Source organism: Lagopus muta, chromosome 2, assembly GCF_023343835.1.
Source record: "Lagopus muta isolate bLagMut1 chromosome 2, bLagMut1 primary, whole genome shotgun sequence".
NCBI lineage: Eukaryota > Metazoa > Chordata > Aves > Galliformes > Phasianidae > Lagopus > Lagopus muta.
Genome location: NC_064434.1, coordinates 87,457,196 through 87,479,828, shown reverse-complemented (window position 1 = coordinate 87,479,828; position 22,633 = coordinate 87,457,196). Strand labels below are relative to the sequence as shown.

Sequence of the window (22,633 nt, the reverse complement as noted above, 5' to 3'; positions counted from 1 at the left end):
AGGCGGAGGCAGGGCGCCGCAGCCCGTATGGCGCCCGCAGGCGGGCTGCCCTCAGTGCCGGGCTGGCCGCAAGGGCGCTACCGCCTGTCACACGCGTTCCCTGCTGACAGCAGGACCTGAAACCAGCACAGATCACGGGCTGTATGAAACGCATCGATATTTTTATTGTTACTTCCTCTGCCGCCTAGAATTAACAGTCTGCCTTTTTTTTTTTTTTTTTTTTTTTTTTTTTTTTTTTTTTTTTTACACTAAAGCACCTAAAATATGTACAACCATCTTCTAATAAAATAACAGTTAAATACTGAAAATAAGATTTTTTTTTTCTCATAAAATATGTTTTCTGTATGTACAGGTTTCAGCAAAGAGGACTGAGTTGAACAGCGAACAGTTTTCCATCATCAACCATCAGTAATAAAACAGCTTGTGTGCAACACAACTGCCCGACGTATGTACAAAGAGAACAACAGCTGTGTAACATCAGCAGTGCCACACTTGGGCAAGTCCATGTCAGGTGCCTAAACCGTGTACTGTGTATGAAATTGCTGCTTTTGTCTTCGGAATGGTTTCTTTGGTTGTTGGATGACCGTCTTGGCTGTGCAGTACAGCGGCACCCGATGGCTACGACAGAAGCAGGCATCTATACACGTGTATTCATGTATCCACGCCAGGAGCAGCACATCTACCTGCCCAGCTGTTGCTGCAGAGATTTCACTGTAGATTCTTTAGCACAGAGCTGCTCTTCAGAATGGAGCCCGCAATTTCCTACTGTACTTCACCCCGTTCTTCAAGAACTCTCACTGACTTCCGTGACCATTTTGCTTTCACACAGCTTTCTTCCCACCACCAAGACGGGAACCTGAAAACATTTCCATTTTGCCAGGGTAGCAGCCTTTCTCAGAGAGGTCCTTGAAATTCAAAATGATACAGGCTTGGAAGAGGAAGCAGGCTTTACTGTATTGTTTGTGCCACATGCCCCTAGAAGCCAACCCAGGTCACAGCTCACCAGAGCTCCCACTTTGCAAACGCTAAGAGTTGTGCAGACTACAAGATTTACCACTGGGATTTAGCTGGGAGCTTACAGCTGAGCACTCAGCCAGCTGAACCTGGGTTGCATGGGCCCTGTGAAAGTAATGTCACAGCATGGACAGAATTGTTAGGAAGTGTGCTGACAGACAGGTCAGGAAAGGAAAGAAGGCTGGTGCCTCATCTCTTGAAACACACAGGCACAGCAATTGAGAACATCATCCATTCTGTAGCAGTGGGAGCAAAATCCCACCCTCTGGTCAAAACTAACTAAAATGTCTCTGAAGCCCCAAGACAAATAGAACAAACTGCACAGATGGGAACTTCACTAAACTAAAACTGAGAAGTGACTGCTGTTCTCCTAAAGGGTTGTTCTTTACTATCAGAACGTTTAACATGAAGTGAAAACTTCAGGCCATTTGAATTTGTGTATTTGGCTTTGACAGAGAAGTCACCTCTCTGCTAGTGAGTCCCATTGGCTTTGAAACTGTGGTCCAGTACTCCTATACAAAGGTACTGTGGTTTACCCTCATTTTGCATAGTTACACAAAAAAGACAGACAGTAGAAAATAAGATCCTCCATCTCTCAGAGTCTACTTAAAGTGTTAGAAATGTGGTAAAAGACTTCAACAAAAAAAACCAAAACCCCACCCATAAAAAAAAAAAACCTGAAAACTGGAAGATCTGAAGTCAGTCTTATAAAATATTTTATAAAATTAGCAACACTCCTCCACTGTGAAAGATTCACAAGAAAATCAGTGCTACTACCTGTGAAAGTTCAAAAATCATTGCTCTTGTTGTACTGTTCAAGGTCCACTCAATCTAACTCAACTTCTTCCCATGGTTCTAGATTTTCTAATGATTTTGTAGGGTACAATTGTTTTTAGATTTTATTGAAGTAGAAAACCAAATCCAGATGTACAGAAGTGAATTTAGACATCAGGCAGGTAGATCTGAGCCTGAAGAAAGAGAAACAGTAATTAAACAGCGTCATCTCACCTTTGGGATATGTTTTATGAAGTAAACAACACTGAATTTGATGTAATGAGGAAGACTGAAAATGGCACAAGAACAACACTTCATGTGTAGGAATAATAACTAACATATGCTGAAGGCATATACTCCATCAATCTCTGTTCCACAGACAAGAATGTCTCCTTGTATTTGCCTAAGAGAGTAAGCTCCTGCAATGCTCAAAAATATGTTCCTAAAATCACTGACATGGCTATTCAACAGTGTGATTTATTGTCACATCAAAATATATTTCCTGTGCAATCTGATTGCCAAGGCAGTGTTCTTGATTCAGTGTTCCCAGGAGTTGATGTGAACCACAGCACAATCACCCTTCTTCAATTCCTGAATTAGGTCATTTTAAAATCAGCAGATCAAAGCCTTGTTAGAAATGAAGCTCTAAAATGTACAATGTAACCAAAGCTTTTATGAACTGCCTAACATATATGCATTAAGGCAAGACAGAACTGAAAAAGTACTGTGATACTAAAGATGATACAGTCACTCCTGTATTTATTTCACAGTTAAAGCAGATTTTTTTCTCTACTTCCCTTAAAATGACAGCACAAAGAAAAAGAACATAATCATCTCCTTAATAAAGATGACATTTAGTTTCTAGAAGATGCTGGAAGTGATCCAGTGCAGGCAAAAAATAAGATAAAAAAAAAATCCATCAGAAATGTGTGAAGATATCCTTGTAAGTGGGGTAAAGTGAAACCTGGAAGAGTTTAAGACTAAAGATCCTACCGAAGGAAATGACAGCAGAACCGTGACCTTCTCCGATTACTGGCCTTGGAAGATACCAGCAAAATAAGCCCAGATAAAACACCTTATAAGAATATTTGTACCAAGTATTTATTTCCTCCCCCCAGAAACACAAATTAATAAAAAAAGGGAAAAAAGCATATTTCTTTTCTGGACCTGGATAAAAGCATTATCATTTTTCATCAGGTAGTTTACAATCAGTGGGGAATAAACGAACAGTCCAGGTTCCCTGACTGATGCATTCAGGGTGTGCTCAGTAGCTGTCTTTATCAAACAACTTTATTTACAACTCAGCATCATCCTGCAGTAGATCTGCATCTTCATCATCCAACAAAAGGTCAGCATCCATGACTTCATTCTCTTCCATGACGCCACCTAACTCCTGAACAACATCGTCATCAATGTCACCGACATTTCCAACATGTTTAACCAAACTCATGTGATCCAGAGGGATCAAACTATGCCCAGCTGGCCCAGTAGTTCTCACAATAGTGGCTGCCATTTCTGCTGCCACTGCAGCTTTCTGAGCCTTCTGCCTTTGCTGTTCTTCTTGTTGTCTGTGTGTCTTCATATGAGCATTGCGGCTTTTGATTTTGAAAAATACTCTAAAATTTTAAAGGGGAAAAAAAAAAAAAAAGCAGATAAAAGTACATTGCTTTTGATGAAGGGAGCCAAAAAACACTCAACAACCTATCAGTACATTTGCCTCCCTGTCCTGAAATAGAAGTCTGCAATGCCATGGTGAGAATTTCAGGGACCGACTACCAGATTTGTACATCCTGTCAGCATCAAAATGGCCTACTCTGACTCTGCTGAAGCTATTTTGCAGTTCCTGCAATTGCTTCAGTATCTATGCACATCCTAATTCTGCCTGAGCTCAGTTTCACTACATTCTTCCACAAAAAGCAGAAAGCGGAGGAATCTCATGTTAGAATGGAAAAACTCAAGCAAGGAAATAAAGAAAGTTACCCACGCCCATGCCATGCAAGTCTGTAACAAAGCAGGAAACTGGAGTGTCACATGTAGGAACTCTAATAGAGAAGTAAATTCAGGAATATTACATGAAATGCTGCAGGGGAAGCAACCAGATTGTCATGCAAACCTCCAAACTGTCATGCAAAACCTCTGAAGAATTTGGTAAGAGAACATGATGTTTTATGGGGAAACTGTTCTTTCGAGACCATGAGAGCAAAATAGTTTGTTGCAATACTATTCATTTGAAAAACAAATAGGCAGAGGCGGTGCAGTACTGCAGTTATATTCACTTACCTGCCACATTCCTTACAAGGAAAAATTGTTGTTGGGTCGGTCTCGCCACTTGTTGTGCTGTGGGCAGGTGAACTCTTGATGGAGCAGTACCCGCTCTGTGTACCAGACTTCTGCTTAGTGCCTGCAATGGTGCATCGTGGCTTTGTCACCTGATTTGTACCTCCATGAATGCGAGCGTGGCCATTTAGTGCTTGTCGGGAACTGAACACCTGATGGACAGTAGAGTGGAGAGAATTAAAAACAAAAATCAAGAGAGACTTCACTGCAACAGGAACTGCATGAAGAAGTATAATGAATGCATACAATAAAAAACATCTGTACGTGTCAGATATGCACACTAACAATTTTCCCATTCAAATGTTGCTTGCTCTCAGCTATTCCCCATTAGAATTAAACTAACTTAGTTGTAATAAAAGAAAACCAGTGAGCTATCTTACTTTTATAGTTATTTAATAAAAAGGTAATCAGGGCTGTCATTACACAGCACTTCTCATCCCTACATCATACAATTCTATGTACAGATCAGCATACTGTCTGTATTGAATAATAAGGCATTTCAAAGCAGACAAAATCATCTGTCCAAAGATATTCAGGAGGTATCACTGGCCAGGAATAGCCTAAACATCTGATTTCCAAAAATCACTATATGTTAAGATACGAAGCCCCCGCTATTATTTGAAGACATCAAACACACGTACAGCACCACAGTTTGGCATTTCACAGATGAAAGAGGATGAAGAAAGTGAAAGACTCTGAAGGGTAGGCAGGTCTATAGGTCCAACAAGAGGGATAGCTGGTGGGTCAGGAGACTTCTGCATTTCCCTTTCTTCCTTTCTGTCTTCTTCAATCTCCTCATCTTCCTCTAACACTTCCTCTTCTCCACTTGTCTGAAATAGATGGAGCATTTAAGAAATACTAGGAATATGGCAAACTACAGACACTAGTGGATAGTAGTATATAGCCAAGTCTGCTTCTAGGGTTCAGTGTTTTTCCCTATCCTGGCTGAAATTCTCATCTTGCTGGAGCTACCACAGCTTCACAGATAAATTGCAGGTAATGAAGCTTCACTGCTGCACTCAAAATGCCCTCCAACTATAGTACAGAGTTGTGGTCCAGAAGCCTACAGATGCCAAGGGGCAATACTGCCCCCCACTTTTAGGATGGTGATGTACACTATATTCATAGTTGAATTAAATGATTTAACTTAAAAAAAAATTAAAAAAAAAAAATCAAACATGCCTCTTAAGAATGCTCGGAGTACCTTTAATTCAGACCTTGCACACTATGAATTCATTGCCAGCCTGTATAAATGCTAGTTTTATCACAGTGTCTGAGCTTTTCAGGCATGCGTGGTCACACATACATATGCAGAGGACTGATTTATAGATGTTTATCGATTTAACTGGTAGCAAAGCTGTACTAGTTGAACTAGAGTTAGACAATGCACTGGCCAAAACACTACAGTCCAGGAATACAAAACAGAACATTCATACAGAATATAACTTAGAATTATTGGAATAACAGAAGTCAGAAAAGACCTATCTCACCTAGCTCATGTCCTGTGTCACCTAGCTCAACTTCCTGCTCAAAACAAGATAAACATCAAAATTATCAAGTGTTACACTGATATGATTTCTTCTGGACTTACCATGCATTCCTCTCTCTTCTTCTCTAAACGTGTTCTGTGTTTCCGTCCCCAGCGCAGGATTTTCTTCCAGGTATAGTAGTATTCCACGCATTGTGCAACTGTCTTAGACTTAACCTGCAGTTAAGTAATTGCAGAAATAGTTCAATCTCAAGTTTTCATTTTAATTCAACACAACTTTAATATATTCCGAGAGAAAGGTTTTATTTACCAAATATTCAAATGGAGAAATAAAGGCAATTCAAATACAACAAAAATACTCTTGCAGAATAATTTTTTTAATTATTGTTTTTAAGTAAAATTTGTGTTGACTGTTTCAGCTCCAGTACACTTCCCTGGATTTCTCTAGATTCTAACTGGATAATGACTGAGGATGTACACTTACAGTGTGTATATATACATATACACACTTATCTCCAAGAATTAAGATTTCATTTTCAAAACCCCGAATGTTTTCCAACATTGTAGCCAACAACCAAGGTATTTAATTCTGCCACACAATTTGTCCTTTCCGCTTTGTGACACAACATGTCACAAATGAAGCTCAAACACAATCTCACTTTAAGAACACGTTTCAAGGCACAACACCTGTGACACAGGTAGCTGTTAACAAACTGCTGGAGAACACAAAGGCATTATTAGTTGGCCACCGTGTGTGTCCCACACTCACAATGCCACGACTTGGATTTCAGTGTGTCAGTTTTTATATATAATAACAAGAGGAACAGATTATTTATCTTTTTACCGGTGCTGCAGTTGCATAAAGAAGTACATCAATGGAAAATACCACTCCTTACAGCATCCTTCTATCTGCTACTAGTTCTGTGCCTGCAATAAACTGGTCTGTCACTGGAGGGAAACTGAAGGGAAACAAAATGCAGCAAATGGCAAAAAGAGTTGGTAGGACAGAAGCCACCTTACCATTTTCTGTACAAATATAAAATCTTTGCTGTAGGTGGACAATGCCTCTTTGAACAGCCTCCTTTCTTGATGTGTCCATTTGTCGGAGCCTTAAAAAAACAACACACAGTGAATTCATTAAAAGCAATGAAAGCCTGCCACCTTGATGTTGATGTAACACCAAAAGTGGGAAACCTCAAGCACATGCTTGTGACTGCTGCTACCCAAATGCAAGTATGGCTGTACTGACTCAGACTTCAAGTCCACCTAACCAGCACTCTGTCTCCAGCAGCAGTCACAGGCAGTTGCCAAGGAAACAGTAAAATCAGGGCAAGCAAATATAACGCCTCTCCCTAACTTCTCCTAGCCTCTGACCACTTGCAGTTCAGAGGATTTCTTTAATCTGTTGCGATTTGCTTATTTCATAACCACTCTTCTGAGTGCTGATGCAATCTTCTTTCCAATTAATTGGGTCTCTTGCCACCACAATATCCTTTGCCAAGGAGTTTTGCAGATCAGCAGACCTTCTGCATGAAGAAACCACCTCCTTTTCTTTGATTCCTAGCTCCCAAGTAGCTTCACTGGATGACCTCTTGTTCTTCAAGTGGAAGAAAAAACAAACCCATTCTTTACCATCACTTCCATGCTATTTGGGATTGCATTTTGTTTCTGTCACTTCATTTTTTTCCTCTTCTCCAGACGAATAAGCCCAAGTCACTTCTACACGACTGGTCATGACTGTTGTCCCTCTGTGAACACTTCACTACTAAAACATTCCTTTAGAGACACAGGGACCAAAAAGGCAGATAATACTCAATCTGCAGACCTGCACAGTGGCACCACCATGTTCTCTAGTTTCTTAACATCTGACTTGTGGTTATTTTTTTCTGTAAGCTTCTGTAAAATGCAAAGGTGATGTTTTCACAGAACTACCATCATAATCCCAAGGACTTTTTCTAATGGGCAAATATCACCACAGAGTTGATCATTTTAGATGCAATGCTTGCACTGCCTATTCCTACATACACCACTTTATCTTCAGCTACACAGAAGTCCACCTATTGTTTAATTCTCCAGACACTAACTCTCAAAAAATCCCTTCGCAGCTTTTCACTTGTATGGCTTGAGGTAAGACACAAATTCTTTGAGATTGAGGCCTCAAGTAAACAGAGAGGGTACAGCAGTATGAAAATCATGCAAAGTGCTTCCTGATCAGTTAATGGAAGCTGTACATACAGCTTTCAAATATTATTATTCTGTTTGCTTCACCAGCCTAACTGCCCATGAAAATGCAAAATCAACATTTAAATAGAAATAATGTGTGTCTCCTCAGCATCGGTCAAACAGAAGGAACACAGAACTACTCTACTGCATCAAATACCAGTGTCTTGATTGTAAGAGTAGGCATCACTTACATTAAAAGAAGGATATACAAGAAGCCATAAAGCAGATGCCTTGAAATGGCTCTGAGAAGATTCTACTGCAGTCTGTCTGAGAGTATGGGGAACTTCCATCATTAAAAGAAATCCCAAATGTTCCTGTCAGTGTTACCATTCTCCACACAAATGCTTGCCTCTGCATTGAACTCAATTAACTTGGGCTTGCCACCATGTGTGGTATTCAACTCTGCAGGTTATTTAAGTCTAATAATACACACATTTTTTATTAACTGCAAATGTTTTGCTTTTCAGTGTCAATTCCCAGGCTCACAGGCCTAGAGAGAGTATCTCATCACTCTGTTATATACTGAAAACTACAAAATTAACTTTTCTGCAACCTGTTTTCTGTACGTTTTCCCAGTACTGGCTATAAGCGTGCATTAGCTATTTCCACAGAGATTTACAGTAAAGCTCTCAGTCTAAGTGTCAAAAAAAGGCACTGGCTTCAAGCAGCAAATTTTATTTATTCTGTTATCACCCAAAGATCTTTCTGCTGACACACTGCCTTGCTGTCTTTCCTTCCTTGAACCAGTGTTGTTCCCTTTCTACACCACCTGCCACTCATTTGCTTTCACCCTCCCTTTGAGAAGGGGTAAATGCACTAATTCAGTCCAAAGCCTACTCTACTATGCCAAAATAACATTTTTAAAAGCTTGACAACAGCCCAGGATGGATTTTAGTTTTCAGCAAACCTCTCCAGTTCTCTCCTGAAATAATAATGATAAAAATCACTTCTTTGAACTAATTCTATTGTACAGCTAGGGATAATTCAGGCCTTACAGATTTTCCCCAGTAGCTACGGTATTAGCAGAGACCCTTATAAGATTATGAGGGTTAATTGGAAGTAACCTAATTAATAGAATAAATCCTGCATTAGGAAAAGAAACAGAAGAAAAGCTGTTTTTAACTCCGGTTGCTGGGAAACCACTTTTGCTCTTGTTAGCTTGAGGGAGACATACAGAATGTGTATAGAGAAATCTGCAATGCAGCAAGAAAGAATTTTGGACTTAGGAATACAGATCAAATTTTAAAGATGATCTTTAGGCTTAAACATTTATTATACATTTCTGCCATATTAAAATACTGGTTTTGCTCTGATTAACTCACAGAAATATCTTTTAAGGATTTGAGGGCTTTTGGCCCAATCTGTGGGTTTCAAGGGAACTACACCTCCACTCAGGGAGCTCTCCTTGAGAGGCAGCTCAAATCTATTCCATTCAGCATATGCTAGATCTGACCCACACACTGTAGCATCTATCAGAAGTTTTAAGACTACCTGAAGCACGCTATTTCAGAGAACACCTTTCCTGCCATTCTTACTGCAGGAGACCTGAGAAATTCCACTGCTCAAATGAAAAACAAATCAAGCATCTGAAAAAGCACACCTCTTGTATTGGGCACATGCTCCCCCTCTCTTCCCTAATACACCGTCCAGACAAATCATAGAATCGTGGAATGGAAGAATGGTTTGGAAGAGATGTTAAAGCTCATCCACTTCCAAGCCCCCTGCTATGGGCAGGGCTGCCACCCCCAGCTCTGGCTGCGCAGGGCCCCATCCAACCTGGTCTTGAATGCCTCCAAGGATGGAGCATCCACAACTTCTCTGGGCAACTTGTTCTTCTGCATCACCACCCTATAAGTAAAAAATGTCCTCCTAATATCTACTCTAAATCTCCCCTCTTTCAGTTTAAAACCATTCCCCTTTAACTATCAGACCAAGAAAACAGTTGGTTTCCCTACTGTTTATAAATTCCCTTTAAGTACTGGAAAGCCACCATGAGGTCTCCCCAGAGCCTTCTCTTATCCAACAGACAGCAAAGGATAAGGATGAAGAGAGTAGTGTGTTCTTCCAAGGAGCTGTCAGTCAACATGCCCCACTCTCTTGGTGAACAGAAAGGTCTGAAGTTTTACAACTTCCTCTCACAAACCAACAGGTTTCAAGGACAAGCTACCACTTGAATCTTTGTCTGAGGTCAGTGCTGAGTCTGGATATTTACTGTCTGTGGTATCAGTTGATTCTCAGGAGTTCACTGTCATGCTCTATTATGGTCTACTCCACCTTACATTGTGACCGTTCCTGACAGCTGTTACTTCTGAATACAGAACAGGAAGCCCAAAGAGTTAACTGAAACAAATACCACTTGAAGTTACATTAAAGTATTCACACATTAGATTTTGAGAAATTCCCATATGCCTCGAGTGGCTGCTTATCAACCACAAAGACTATAATTCAAGAGCTACACAGTGCTAGAACATAGCTGTCAATGTAAGCTGCAATCACATGCTGCATTTGAGAGCATTAAGTAATGCTTTGTCTTGTTATTTTCTGTTGCTTAAATCCACACTGCTGAGAATTTGTTGGGCTCTAAAATGCAGACAATTTCTTTTCCTCCTTAAGAAGTAGAGCTATTCTAATGTCCACAGGTTTCAGTGCTAGGTACAAATATTAGCATCTTCCCATGTGAAAGATGAAATAAAACATATTTCCTAGCTCCTCCCAGCATCACAATAGTACACTTATTAAAACTACTGTGAATTTGACTCAGCAAAGGCTATTGCTCCTCTGACACAAGCAAAAATTTTTTATCTGCTGAGCTAATTGAACCTCTCATTGATGATGAGGCTGCTGGGATCTCTCTTCATCTCCCTGATTTCCTCCCCTGGACCACCTCACATATGCTTTGTGTTACCTCTTCAGACAAGAACCCCCAGGAACCCCAGTTACAGCTCCTGGCTTGACATCCTCCTTCATCCAGCCCCATGTCCACCCTTTGGACTGCAATAGAGTTGTTTTCAAAGGCACAAGCCATCTCCCTCCTCTAAAAATCAAATCTGATCTTCACCTTCATTCACTCTTGTGATTATCCACCATCAGACATATTTCTGTTCTTGTCTCAGGTCCTGGCCCAATAGTTTGTTACGAAAGAGTCCTTGTTACTTAGAAATCTGCTACAGTCAGCAAGTAACTTAATTCTACACTTAAGTGACACAATGAGTATAACTGGAAATGAATATATGACCCTGAACATTGTGATTGTCTGACTGAATACCAGAAGATTCTCAGCTTATTTCCACCACAGCCTAAACTGGAGATAAAGTCTTACGTCCCTTATGTAAAACTCCATGTGTCAAAGTAGCTGTTAGGCACTACAAAGCCTTGAGCAATAATGTGGACTTCTGCAGAGGAGGGACGTTTGCTAGCTTGAGCTATGCTTAGGTGATGATAACATCACTCTGTATTTCACAGAGCACTTCTGCTTCATAACTGAGATTTTTGCTGTGTTTGTTAAAGTTGACACCATTCCAAACCTGTTTCTTTTAGGCTAGATCCATGCAAATAGAGGCTCTGCATTCTGCACAAAGACACAAGAGAGCTATAGTACTGTTTCTTTCGACGGATGCTCATGATTATCACATTCACAGCACCACATTAGAAGAGAAAGGCATTACAGCAGACACAGAGTAGGAAAACACAACAGAGTAGGAACATCTTATTGCCTGTAAATTAATAATCTATAAATAGTAGCAGTTTTAAAAGAAGATCAACATATTAAATTCTAGTTAAAGAAAAATAAAAACCCAAGGCAGTTTTAAACCTGCAGAACCCTACACAGAAACATGAATACAGGGTTTCTCTACATAATTCGTCAAGCAAAACTGTCAAACTTGTAAACAAAAGGTTCTGCAAGTTCCACTCAGCACTGTCCACATCACCCTCTATTAGAGGCTGCCATCCCAGCAGCAGACAGCAGAGAGTGCAGCGGGATCCCACACACCAAGCTTGGGATGCCAGCCTTGGACTCTGGATACAGAGTAGATACAGAAATTGCAAGGAAACGTACCAGCATAGTGGTAATTTGCCAAAGGATGACACTTCAATCTCACTGGCTTCCTCAACAGCAGCTTCTCAACAGTAACCTAAATGAATAAGCAGAGAGAAAAGAAAAACAAAGAATTAGCAAATGCAGTCAGTTGCTCCATATATTTGTATTTAGAAATTTAGTCTATTTGGTAGCATAACATGAAATCAGTTTGGTTTTTTTTTTTTTTTTTGTCATTAAAAAAATCACAACAAATGATTCCAAACCCCACTGACAGTGTAGCCCATGTAAGAGCAATTAATGCACACTTGTCTGTCCTTAATTAGCACAAATGTGGCTATTATCAACGTCCAGCAATTCCCTCCCTTCTCTTTGCCACAAACCAGTGCAATTACAGTGTTTAATTTGATAGTATTAATACTAATATTTAATGGCTGATTTGGTAACTTTTTTTTAGAACATCTGCTTAAGTCAACATCTGCTAAGAATGACACCAAAATAATTAATTCTAGTTCGGACCATGAAGAAAGATGATTTGGGGGATTCCTGATTTTTATCCCTGACAATGCATACCCCCATACAGTAAGTTTCATTTTCTGACAGTCACCTGTCTCAGAGCCCTCAGGTACATCTAATTGAGTCTGAAGAAACTGAGATGTGAGCTAAAGAACACTGTACCAGCCAGTCTTGCCAGATTCATTCTGCATTCTGCTTTATTTTGTTTTAAATTGGCATTCCAGAAGCTGGGGCAAGGCTTTGTCTTTCCTGAATGCTGGGCAAAATGGAGATTTAGCCTTAGTTAGTAATGTCCCCATCACAAAGCTAATGCAAATATTTGAATACATTATTTATATGAGAACTGCATGCAATTACCTCGCAGTTCTGAACAAATAAGTAGATGTGACTGCTGCTAAAAAAATGGAGTTTTTGTAAGGGCTAAAAGAGGACTAAGCTCTCTATGGCCAAATACAAAGCTTGTGAAATATCAGGTCTGGAGAAAGCACTGGGAGACATTCAAAACCCCAAGGCTATAAACTAAGTAATCTTATCTATCTGAAATATACAGTAAGCCTTCAGAGAGGCAGTGCTTTGAAATTTAAATTTATTAAAGAATAAAAGGGAAAAGTCATTCCCCAAAAATGTTGCAGGATGTTTAAAGCATCACTGCTAATCAATCAGAAATCTCTTTTTTATATAACCGTATCTAAATCCATTTAATAAAGCATGCTAACTTATCTGCAAAGAGGAGCATCTCTCCCTTTTCAGCTTATCTTACCATAATATCTCCTTTTGCCTCAAAGAGAGAGTGCAAAGCATATTCTGAGTTAGTTCCTCCACCAGGTAACACACTGGAACAGCTCATATTTAAGAGGTCTTCCACTGTCAGAAACAAGTCCACATGTTATTGCCAATACAGTACCTGTCAGTTAAACAACCTGAGACAAGGATCCTGCAATGTCACTCACAGGCAATGCAGTCCAGGGCAGCAGCTTTCATATTCTCCCCTCCCCGCCCCCCCCCAGCAACTATCTCCTGATTTCAGGATCACTCTCTGAGGAGAGGATATGCCTGGATTTGCAGAATGCACCCCTGGGGTGTGATGGGGCATTACAGAGCTAGAGACAGAGGTCTGCCTGTGAGCAGTGGCTCGCACAGGCACACACGGTCAGTGATGTTGCTGCAACAAGAAGATTCCAACTAGGGCATAGAACGGGAAATGTACTGCACTAAAAGCAGGAACAAACTCTGCTCAGGTCTAGGAGGAGTCATTCAGACAATCAAATTTATCTATGTTATGGTCACAGGACAAACCCAGGAGCCACCTCTCATCTGTGATCTCTGCCCTTATCATGCAGTTCATTGCCCAAAAACCTCAGCAGTGACCTATGCCTGTTTGCTACTAGAGAACACTTCATCTGCACTTCACTTTAAAGGCCTATGATACTCTGAATCTGTAATATGTAGTTCTGGTCTCTTGCCCTGCACTCTCAGTAATTAATGCTGTCTTGAATGTTTTGTACAGGACAAATGAAAAATCAATGGGAATTTCTTCAGAAGGCACATGAGCTTCTAAACCAGCAAGTCATTGTACCTCTTTGTTGGAAGACTTTGTTCTCCAGTTCTGGCCATGGTTTCCAAACCAGAGTAGCCTTGTGCACATCTTTCTCCATTAGCAATTTGTCCTGCAGCTCAGGAATATCAGCCTGGAACCTCGACCCAATATTAATTCGTCTGTAATAACAAATAAGCAAATAGGTATTCAACTGTGCAATGTGCAGAAAAACCAGAAGTCACATTTGTGTTCACTTTGTTTCCAAAAAAACTTTTATTATACTGGAGTGGCAGGAAATTGTGTCGGATTGCTTATTAAATGCTTTACTCTCAACAGGGTAAATATTTTGAGTATTAGAGAGAATTGATCTCTTGGAAGGAAACTAAAATTTCAGTGCATGATTTAAACTATATCAAGACATCATACCTTACAGATAACCTGAGTGAGCCTATGCACAGACTGCCTAGCAAAAAAGCTAGATGCAGGAAACACTAGCTTTCTGTTCCACAGAGAATGACTCTGTGGTAAAGAGCAAAAAGATGTTACTGTCAGGAGGGCAACCTTGTTTGCAGACTGCCCCAACGAACCCACCACACAACATTTCCCTCCAAAGCTCCAGAGGCAACATAAATATAAAAGCAAAAGTGGTGGAACTGTACGTGTTCGTGTGGTCCTTTTCCTGGACATTACCAAAAGTTTTCCACCTTCAGCAACTTCTGCTAAGTCTCTCCTAACATTTTAGAACCAGGACATCCATATCTCCCACAGTCACTGCTCCACATGCAGTAGTAGCCTTAAACACATCCAGTCCAACACTTTCAGGCAGCTGAACGCTACTTGCTTGGTCCAAAATATTTCATGCTCAAATCCTAAGCTGAAACTAGTCTACAGAAGCAAAGACAAAAGAAATATTGTTTTTCTTACGGTTCAACAGTCTGTTCGCCAGGGCCAGGCGTCACTGGAACTACACTTCCATCAATGCTATCTGAAACAGAATAGAATTCCTGAGTTTACAAAATATTTTGGTAACAACCATGCTGATGCTCCTCCTCCCAGGCTACACTGCCACATTCCTATTAACATCCTGCAGAAATCAGACATCAAGGTACCTCTGAGATAGCCAGCAACACCTGGGATATGTTTGGCTCAAAATAATCTTGTTCATGCATAATCAGGTGTATTTCTCATGTAAAAGAGCAATCAGGCACAATACATGGGATTAAGAAACAGCTGGGAGGTTAAAACAAGTTCACTTTAAAGGTCACAGCATCAATAACAACTAAAAGTTTTCTGTGTTCTGCTGGTCTGCATTAGTCAGGGCAGTAAAATGGCTGAGTACAAAGAACACACACAATATTTCAGGTAAAAATATTAAAGCAATCCTTATTTTAGTATTTAGATCTGTAATTGCATATACAGAAATCAGCTACACACACTTCTCTTTGAAACAGAACTTTAGTTCTTTTTCCCTGTTTCTATCTGAAAAGAGGTAGTTTTCTGTCAGTATGCTCTAAGTTTACAAGGCTATGCAATTGTAACTACGTAAGGCCTTTCAGCGATGCCTCACCCCTGCCTCTGATTGTATCCATCAACATTACATCTTTGTGATACCTTCAGTAACTGCTACAGCATTCTTGGACTTGTTTGCCACAGTCAAAAAAGTTTCTTCTGTAACTCTCTCTCTGTAACCTATGATTTCGTCTAGCTTGACTAAAAACTACAACCTCTGCAAGTCAGAGGTACCAACACTTAGTATTCTGAGAACATCCTTTCACTAAAGCACCAAGAATGTCTTCTGTGAAAATAAACAATTTTGTAAAAAAATTCTGCATCAAAATGTATCCTCTACCTCCACTCCTACTCCCCCACAAAAAAAACAATCCTGCAGTCAGGGGCTTCCGCTTTTTTAGGAAACTAACAACTACATTTTAACAACATTACAAGAATATAAAAGATTTGCACCCAGACCACCTTCCTGAAGGAGGAGATGGCCAATCCCAATTTCTAAGCAGCTCCAAAAAACAGTAGGCAGACAGGCACACAGGAAGGAGATTTTAAGACAAATTTGTGAGACTAACATAGCTCAGAATCTATGCCTTCCCCAGAGCATGACATAAGGCTATAGCATTTACCTTTGCTCTCTCCAAGAAAAAGCCAGCCAGCATAGGTAATTCATGTCTTTTTATCATTTGTTGAGCATTGGTGCAGTTCTGCACCACAGAAAGGAAAACGGGGCTAAAACCAAATCAGCACTAATTACAGGAGTTTGTCACATGGCTGTTGTTGACTCTGAAGTCAGTGGTTCTAATGGCAGGACAGATATCAATTTGCCAGCTTCCAAGAGGAGAGCAGGAAAAGTGATATGAGCTTCACTTTTTCTGGATTACAAGACAGAGGTGGTGGTCTGGTGAGTAAGACTTTTAACTTGCTTCTTAAGTTTTCATACTAGTAACCTGTTCATTTTACAAAGCGAAAAATGAATTGAGAGCAATTGAGAGCAATGGGAGCTCTAAGGCACCGTTAAGATAAAACATACAAGCATTTGGTGACCATGTCTGAAGTAACTCAGAGTGCAGCTACCACCTTCTTTCTGCTGGGAAAATTCTTCCATTCTATTATAGAAAAATGACCCTTCCTCAATATTTAGGTATAGAAATAGTATAGATTGCTATAGATTAGAAGCATCTTAACTTGCATGGGTTTCTACTACCATGATCAAGTATGATTAGGCACCCTTTCTTGTGAAGCATTGAACAAAATCAGAAAATTAATCCTATGTCTCAAGCAAACCTTTTCCTTCCACTTCAGAAGACCCCATGTATGCAGTCCTTACAAAGGCAGACCCACTGAAAAATCACAGCTTTATTCACTGGTTAGGCTTCTCCACTCATTTTATGCTCTACAAAATCCAACGCAAAACCAACAAACAAAGATGGATTTTTATGGCATTGCAACATAACAAGCCACGCACACGTGTACATGTAAAATCATCTATGAGATAACACTAGAAAAGAGCACAGCAGTATTCACTACGTAACTGCCACACTCCAAACATAACACTTACTGGACCGACAGAGGAGCACCCGTGGAGTTGGTGTGAGTGGAGTGAGTGGCAGCTGAGTGTGCGAGGCGCTGTGAGATGATGTGATAACACTACTGAAGAGACCAGACCCGTGCCGAACAGGACTAAGCATCGGTGGCGGAGTGTAGGGGGGGAGCTCGTGTGTTCGGTCCAGCAGATGGTCTCCAAGGACACGGGGAGAGCGAAGCTGGCTCTGGTACAGCGTGGCACCAGAGTGGGATGTGCTGAAGTTGAAGGAAGGAGGAGGTATGAAGAGAGGTTCAGGTCTGTGCCGATACTTCTTCTTGTCTGGTAATGGTTTGAAGTTTTCTTCCAATTTTGCAGCATTTTGATGAGGTTTTTTGCTAATTTCCTAAACGAAAACATACAGAACATTAATACTTAGCTATGCTTAAATGTGGTTTGCATTGCACACAATCCCCTACAACCTAGGGCATATATTACAACCACAGTAAAGCAGATACCAGCAAGCAGTTATTTGGGTGCTGCCACAGTAACCCTGGTCAGTACAGAAGCTGGTCCTGCCTAGACACCACAGGGGAGAGAGGAAAGTCAGGAAGAGCTGCCTTCCCCTCCCACATGGATCCCTTTGGGTCAAGGCAGGGCTGAGCTCAGGCATGGACTTGGGGAGGCCTCTGCTATAACTTTTGAAAGTGCAAAGAACAGCCTTCCCAGGGCTGCAATCTTTTCGCTCAATCCCAGCACCTCAGGTACTTCTGTTTGCACTGAACACATACAGGCTATTGGAAGTTACTTCCCTATCTAGTCCCACTTCATGTAAGATGTTTTCCAATGCATTTATTTTGTTAGGCTAGGAAGGACGTATGAGCTCAGTGAAATTACTGCAGCACTCAGCAGCAGGGAAAGAAAAAAAAATGTAATAAATTCAAATTCTTCGGCTCTTATCACTGCATTCCCATCAGTTTGAGTACAGTCCAGCTGCAACAAATCCTGAACTTAACCCTCTCCTCTTTTCCTGGAAGGAAATTAATCTTTTCCCGTTCGGGAAATTAAAGTGCTCTAATGCTCTAGAGTTTGAATGCTAAACATCATTTAACACTAAATACCCCCAAAATCATAGAAAGCAAAAGGTACAGAAATTGTGAATCCTCAAACCTCTCGGATTTCCTGAGGGTGAGCATGAAAAAAGTTTACAGGGTATACTTCAAAAAATGGACAGAAGCTGGAAGGTGAACACAGCAGAAGTACACTACTTCCTGGTGTTCAGACTGTAGATCTTATTTAGGACCAACTTCCAAAGCAGAAGAAAATTTTTGACAGATATTCCAGATGAATCACTCCAAAACGTCTGCATCACTTATAAATACTATTACTATATAAAAGTAAATTACTATGATGTATGTTTAGACAACATATATCTTTACACCATGGGTGGTTTCTGAGAATCACATTCACCCAATAAAACTCATGTTAGAGGAGCATTAGCACTGTCACCCTTTATCCGTTATGTTAATGCATTCCAGCTTGTGGAAATGTTTTTGATTACAGAGGTCCTGTCCTCTCTGTTAGATCATGGCTGTATCATCTCCAGCAGCTGTTGACATCTTTGCTTTCCAAAAGTTAAGTTTCAGAAAATTCTTCCTTTTGTAGGAAAAAAAAAAAATAGCTGTTTTACAGAGAATTTTGTAGATAATGAGCATTCAGAATAGCAAGAGGGTGAGGGTCACCTTTAACCAGAGACACAGTCCATCATCATGGTAACCATTCAGTGTTCAACAGAGGTCAAGGGGGAAAACTCCTAAACTTAAGAAAACAACACCAAATACAAACTAACACTGACTACTAAAAGAGATATGGATGTTCATAGACTCTCAACACAGAATCACGCCAATACTTTTCTGAAGCTCCAGGAACTGCTGCCCATTATTCAAGATTTTATGTATCTACCTGGGCTCTGCTGCCCCACACTGACAAACGCAGTCCTCCCTGGACAGAACCTATCACCTCACCATCCTGTACTCCTGCTGAATATTTACTTCCTTTTGCTATTTGATTTTCACCGATTGCATCAATTTGTGAACACTTTACTGGACAACTGAAAGCACAGTAAAAACACAACATAGCTCCTGTTCCTTAGGATAAAAAAATGAGAGCGTCCAATAGCAAAATTCCCTTACAGAAGAAAAAGGAACTGTAGATCTCTTGATCTTTGAGTATTCCCAGTGCTATTGCTTATATAAAAGATAGGATCTAGAAAGGAAACTCTTTGAATTTAGTTTGCTTGGGCAATGACAAAGGCTTGCAAGCATAATTTTGAGTGAATGAAGGCGCATTTAGCCAGACACTGGTAGATTTAATCACAGTCACTTCATAAGTGTTGCAGAAATACACAAGCCCAAGCCACCTACTCTGGTGTCTCTAGAAATCTCCCACTCAGAGCTCACGAATTCAGAAAAGACTGTCCCTTTCCTCTCCAGAAACTAGAAATAGTAAAGTGAAGCTGCACTGCTGAGTTACAAGCTAAGTACTGTGACATGCTGGCTTCCACAATAGAATGGAAACTAATGCGTAAAACCTCCATCTAAATGGATAAGAGATTTTCAGATTTTCTGTGTATTTAAATTAATGTGTATGTCCGAATGAAGGATCAGGAGAGGGTGATAAACACACAAATATTATAAAGAGCAACCCACAACCGTACATGTTGTTGTCTCGTCTTGACGCCAGATTCATGAGGAGGAGGAAAAAAAAAAAAAATTCACCAGAGCATGTGTCTACATCATAGAGATAATACTGTAGAGTGCTTTATACTCCTCAGTAATCCCTTATCATGATGCAGTCTGCAAGTACGGATTCAAAGAAACGAGCAGCATCTATTCCTGTGCTGGAATAGAAATAAACAACACCACTTGCTTCAGGACTCTTTGGGAAAACAATAAAGAGCATTCTCACATCTCACTCAAGGGCTCATCAGTTCCTTGTGCTGCCTGACAACTTCAGCTTTATAAATGACACGAAAGCTGTAAGCATAACTATTTTTCCTATGTCAGAATTCCAGTGATTAACCCTTAGATCTAATGCATGCAGACAGAAAGGGAAAAACGACTTCATTGTAAAACTCAGTCAGCAAGCTTCATACTGGCTTAGAGTGCACACTAAGTACTACACACTGCTTTCCTATTTACAGCTGAAATAAGAAGCACATACGTCTGATTTAAAAAACAGGAAGAAACGAAACTGCTGAATTTAAGCAATAACATAAAAACAAAGCAGCCCGAAAAGGAAAAACAAAACCAGTAAAAAGATACTAAATCCCTTTGTTCTAGTGGGAAAAAAAGAATATCACATTCCAATTTTGAATGACTTGTTTTCAGCTGAAGTCTCAATTCCTCAGTAAAGAGAAAATTAGTATTTTCCGAAGTCTGAGGAAGAAATGATATGATGCCACAGCCTTTTTTGCTTATTAGGCATCAGTAAGATTCCAGAAAATGTTCTAAAATACGAACTTTTTAGAACACGGCAGCACTATAAGCAAAGGGATTTAACAGACACAGCAGACTGAGCGGCAAGAAACGCAGCACTCACAGAGGATGAGCAGGGGTTGGCCACTTTTGGACTGCACGGTGGAGAGAAAGTCATCTTCACGAGAACGGGCATCTCATCGTCTGACACAGAGCTGGCAGACTTGTCTTTGACTGTGGCAGTGCTGGCAGAGGGCTGCGTGCTGGGTTCGGGTGACAGAAGCTTTACAGGGACAGACACTGGCATGACGATGGGCGCGAGGCTATCCACCTCTTTAGGCAGCGGCTGCTGTGGTGGCTTCTCTCCTTCATCCTGCACAGACAATTAAAGGCTTTCAGCCCAAGCGAGGGAGGGCCACTTCTGGATTGATAAACTATGCAGTGTATGCACTGTGGCTGAGAAGAAGAGGCCAGGGTTACAATACAGAAAATAGCCTTGCTTCTTGGACTCTGCATTTGCCTTGAAGGAAGTTGACAGGTTACTTGACTCCTATGTAGGATTTAGCCTCAGTGACAAATAACCACATTAAGCATCTTTATAGGATCACTAGCAGAAGGGGCAATAAACACATGCCCTTCTTTTATCACTATAAAGGCAGAATTCCCCATCATTCACATAGAACCTGGTAGCTCTCTGGCTTTCTGTAGTACTCCCCCATCAAGAGAGAATTTTTAAAATATCAGGACACTGAAAAACTGGTCGATGGGGCAAGTTGTCTTTATTCAGAACAATTCAAACCCACATTTTTCATTTGGTATTTGTTGATACCTGTAGAACTACAACACTTTGGAAGAAAGCTGTCAAAGATTCAATAATCCTGCTCCTTCAGTTGAAGTCTGGGAATGCTTCCAATAAACATCCCTTAGTCATCTAAGTAGTCCAAACGAAAATAAGGAAGACTTGATGTTCCTGATATTTCTGATATAATAAACAAACACGAGGGGAAAAAATTCAGAAGCTTGTGCCATGATTTTGTAGAGTGTTTTCGTAACGTGCAGAGACATAAAGAGGCACAAATTTTGTTCTGTCCTCCACCATTTCTCACTTTTAGGTGAAACTGTAAATTATCAGAATTATTTGTGTGCCTATACATAGACGGGGTGTGACATAAAACAGTGCCGAGGAGAACAGGTACGATAGCAAAGCAAAGCGTGGCAAAGCAAGCAAACATCAACATGTAGAGAAGAGAATCAAATACTGAAGTAAAATGAACGGCTACCTGTTTGAAATTAGGAGATGTTCTTACTCCTCCATGAGACCTCATGTGACCATTCAGAGCAGGCAAACTCTTAAACTCCTTCAAGCATACTGAGCACGTTAGCTTGCTCTTCCCATCAGCTCTCTCAGGAAGTGTTTCTCTGTTCAGGCCACTATTGTTAGTTGAAATTTTTTTAGCATGGAACAGAAGAAGAGACATCAGTTTGGCATGTTCCTTTCATTGCAGAGGAAGATTTTCTTTTTGTCAAGGAAGTCAATAAAGTTTTACAGCTACACTTTTAAGAAGCCACAGGTAAACACATGGTGAGTGCTCTAGAATACATGGGTGATAACCCAGATCAGTTACTCCCAAGATACGGAGAAGGAAAGTTCTGAGTAGAACACGCTTGTCAAAACATGACTCTTGGCATGGATAAATCCAAGAACCCAGGAGAACTAATGTGACAGACCTTCAAATTCAGAACACTTGGACGTAATGTCCCTAAACAAGACAGATAACAATGTTGGAAGACACCTCAACCCTGTAAGGGTGAGATCTTAAAAAAAAACCAGAAGGTCTCTGCTGCTGAAGTACAACTGCAAACCATGCACCATCAGTCATACTCTTAAAAATGCAGTGTTAAGTATGGACTGTTCCTTTATTGATTTGGATTGGTTCACTTTTTGTGGGCAAAGACAAAGCATTCAATTTTATTATGGAGGGATGGGGAATGGAAATCACACAAACTTATAACCACAAAACACTAAGATAAAGATGTTTCTAGAAAAGAAACATCTATGATCTTCATGGAGTGCATTCCTCTCTCTTCAAACTGCAGCACTCCTTTGTATTTCTTACATTTAAACCAAGAACACAAGAAAATATAATACCTTTGTTCTGGGGACAGTGGCTGCAGTCTGCCATCTGACAATTGCACCTGCCAT

At 40.4% G+C, this 22,633-nt stretch overlaps 1 protein-coding gene across 5 annotated transcripts in view; it reads right to left on the bottom strand.

The window, feature by feature from the left end:
- Positions 1-246: 246 nt before the first annotated feature.
- TRERF1 (transcriptional regulating factor 1) overlaps positions 247-22,633 on the bottom strand; it is a 101,383-nt gene continuing 78,996 nt past the window's right edge. For 4 of the 5 annotated variants that reach the window (XM_048938394.1, XM_048938395.1, XM_048938397.1 and 1 more), the window contains exons 5-17: positions 22,580-22,626; positions 21,711-21,861; positions 20,555-20,803; positions 16,991-17,360; positions 14,851-14,911; positions 13,966-14,105; positions 13,150-13,253; positions 11,895-11,970; positions 6,635-6,723; positions 5,717-5,830; positions 4,767-4,955; positions 4,069-4,277; positions 247-3,404 (exon numbers count right to left, since the gene is read on the bottom strand). In XM_048938394.1, coding sequence (XP_048794351.1) covers positions 3,083-3,404; positions 4,069-4,277; positions 4,767-4,955; positions 5,717-5,830; positions 6,635-6,723; positions 11,895-11,970; positions 13,150-13,253; positions 13,966-14,105; positions 14,851-14,911; positions 16,991-17,360; positions 20,555-20,803; positions 21,711-21,861; positions 22,580-22,626 — 2,121 coding nt within the window. In that variant the 3' untranslated portion in view covers positions 247-3,082. The remainder of the gene's footprint in view (positions 3,405-4,068; positions 4,278-4,766; positions 4,956-5,716; positions 5,831-6,634; positions 6,724-11,894; positions 11,971-13,149; positions 13,254-13,965; positions 14,106-14,850; positions 14,912-16,990; positions 17,361-20,554; positions 20,804-21,710; positions 21,862-22,579; positions 22,627-22,633) is intronic. The other variant, XM_048938399.1, reaches the window with a different exon arrangement.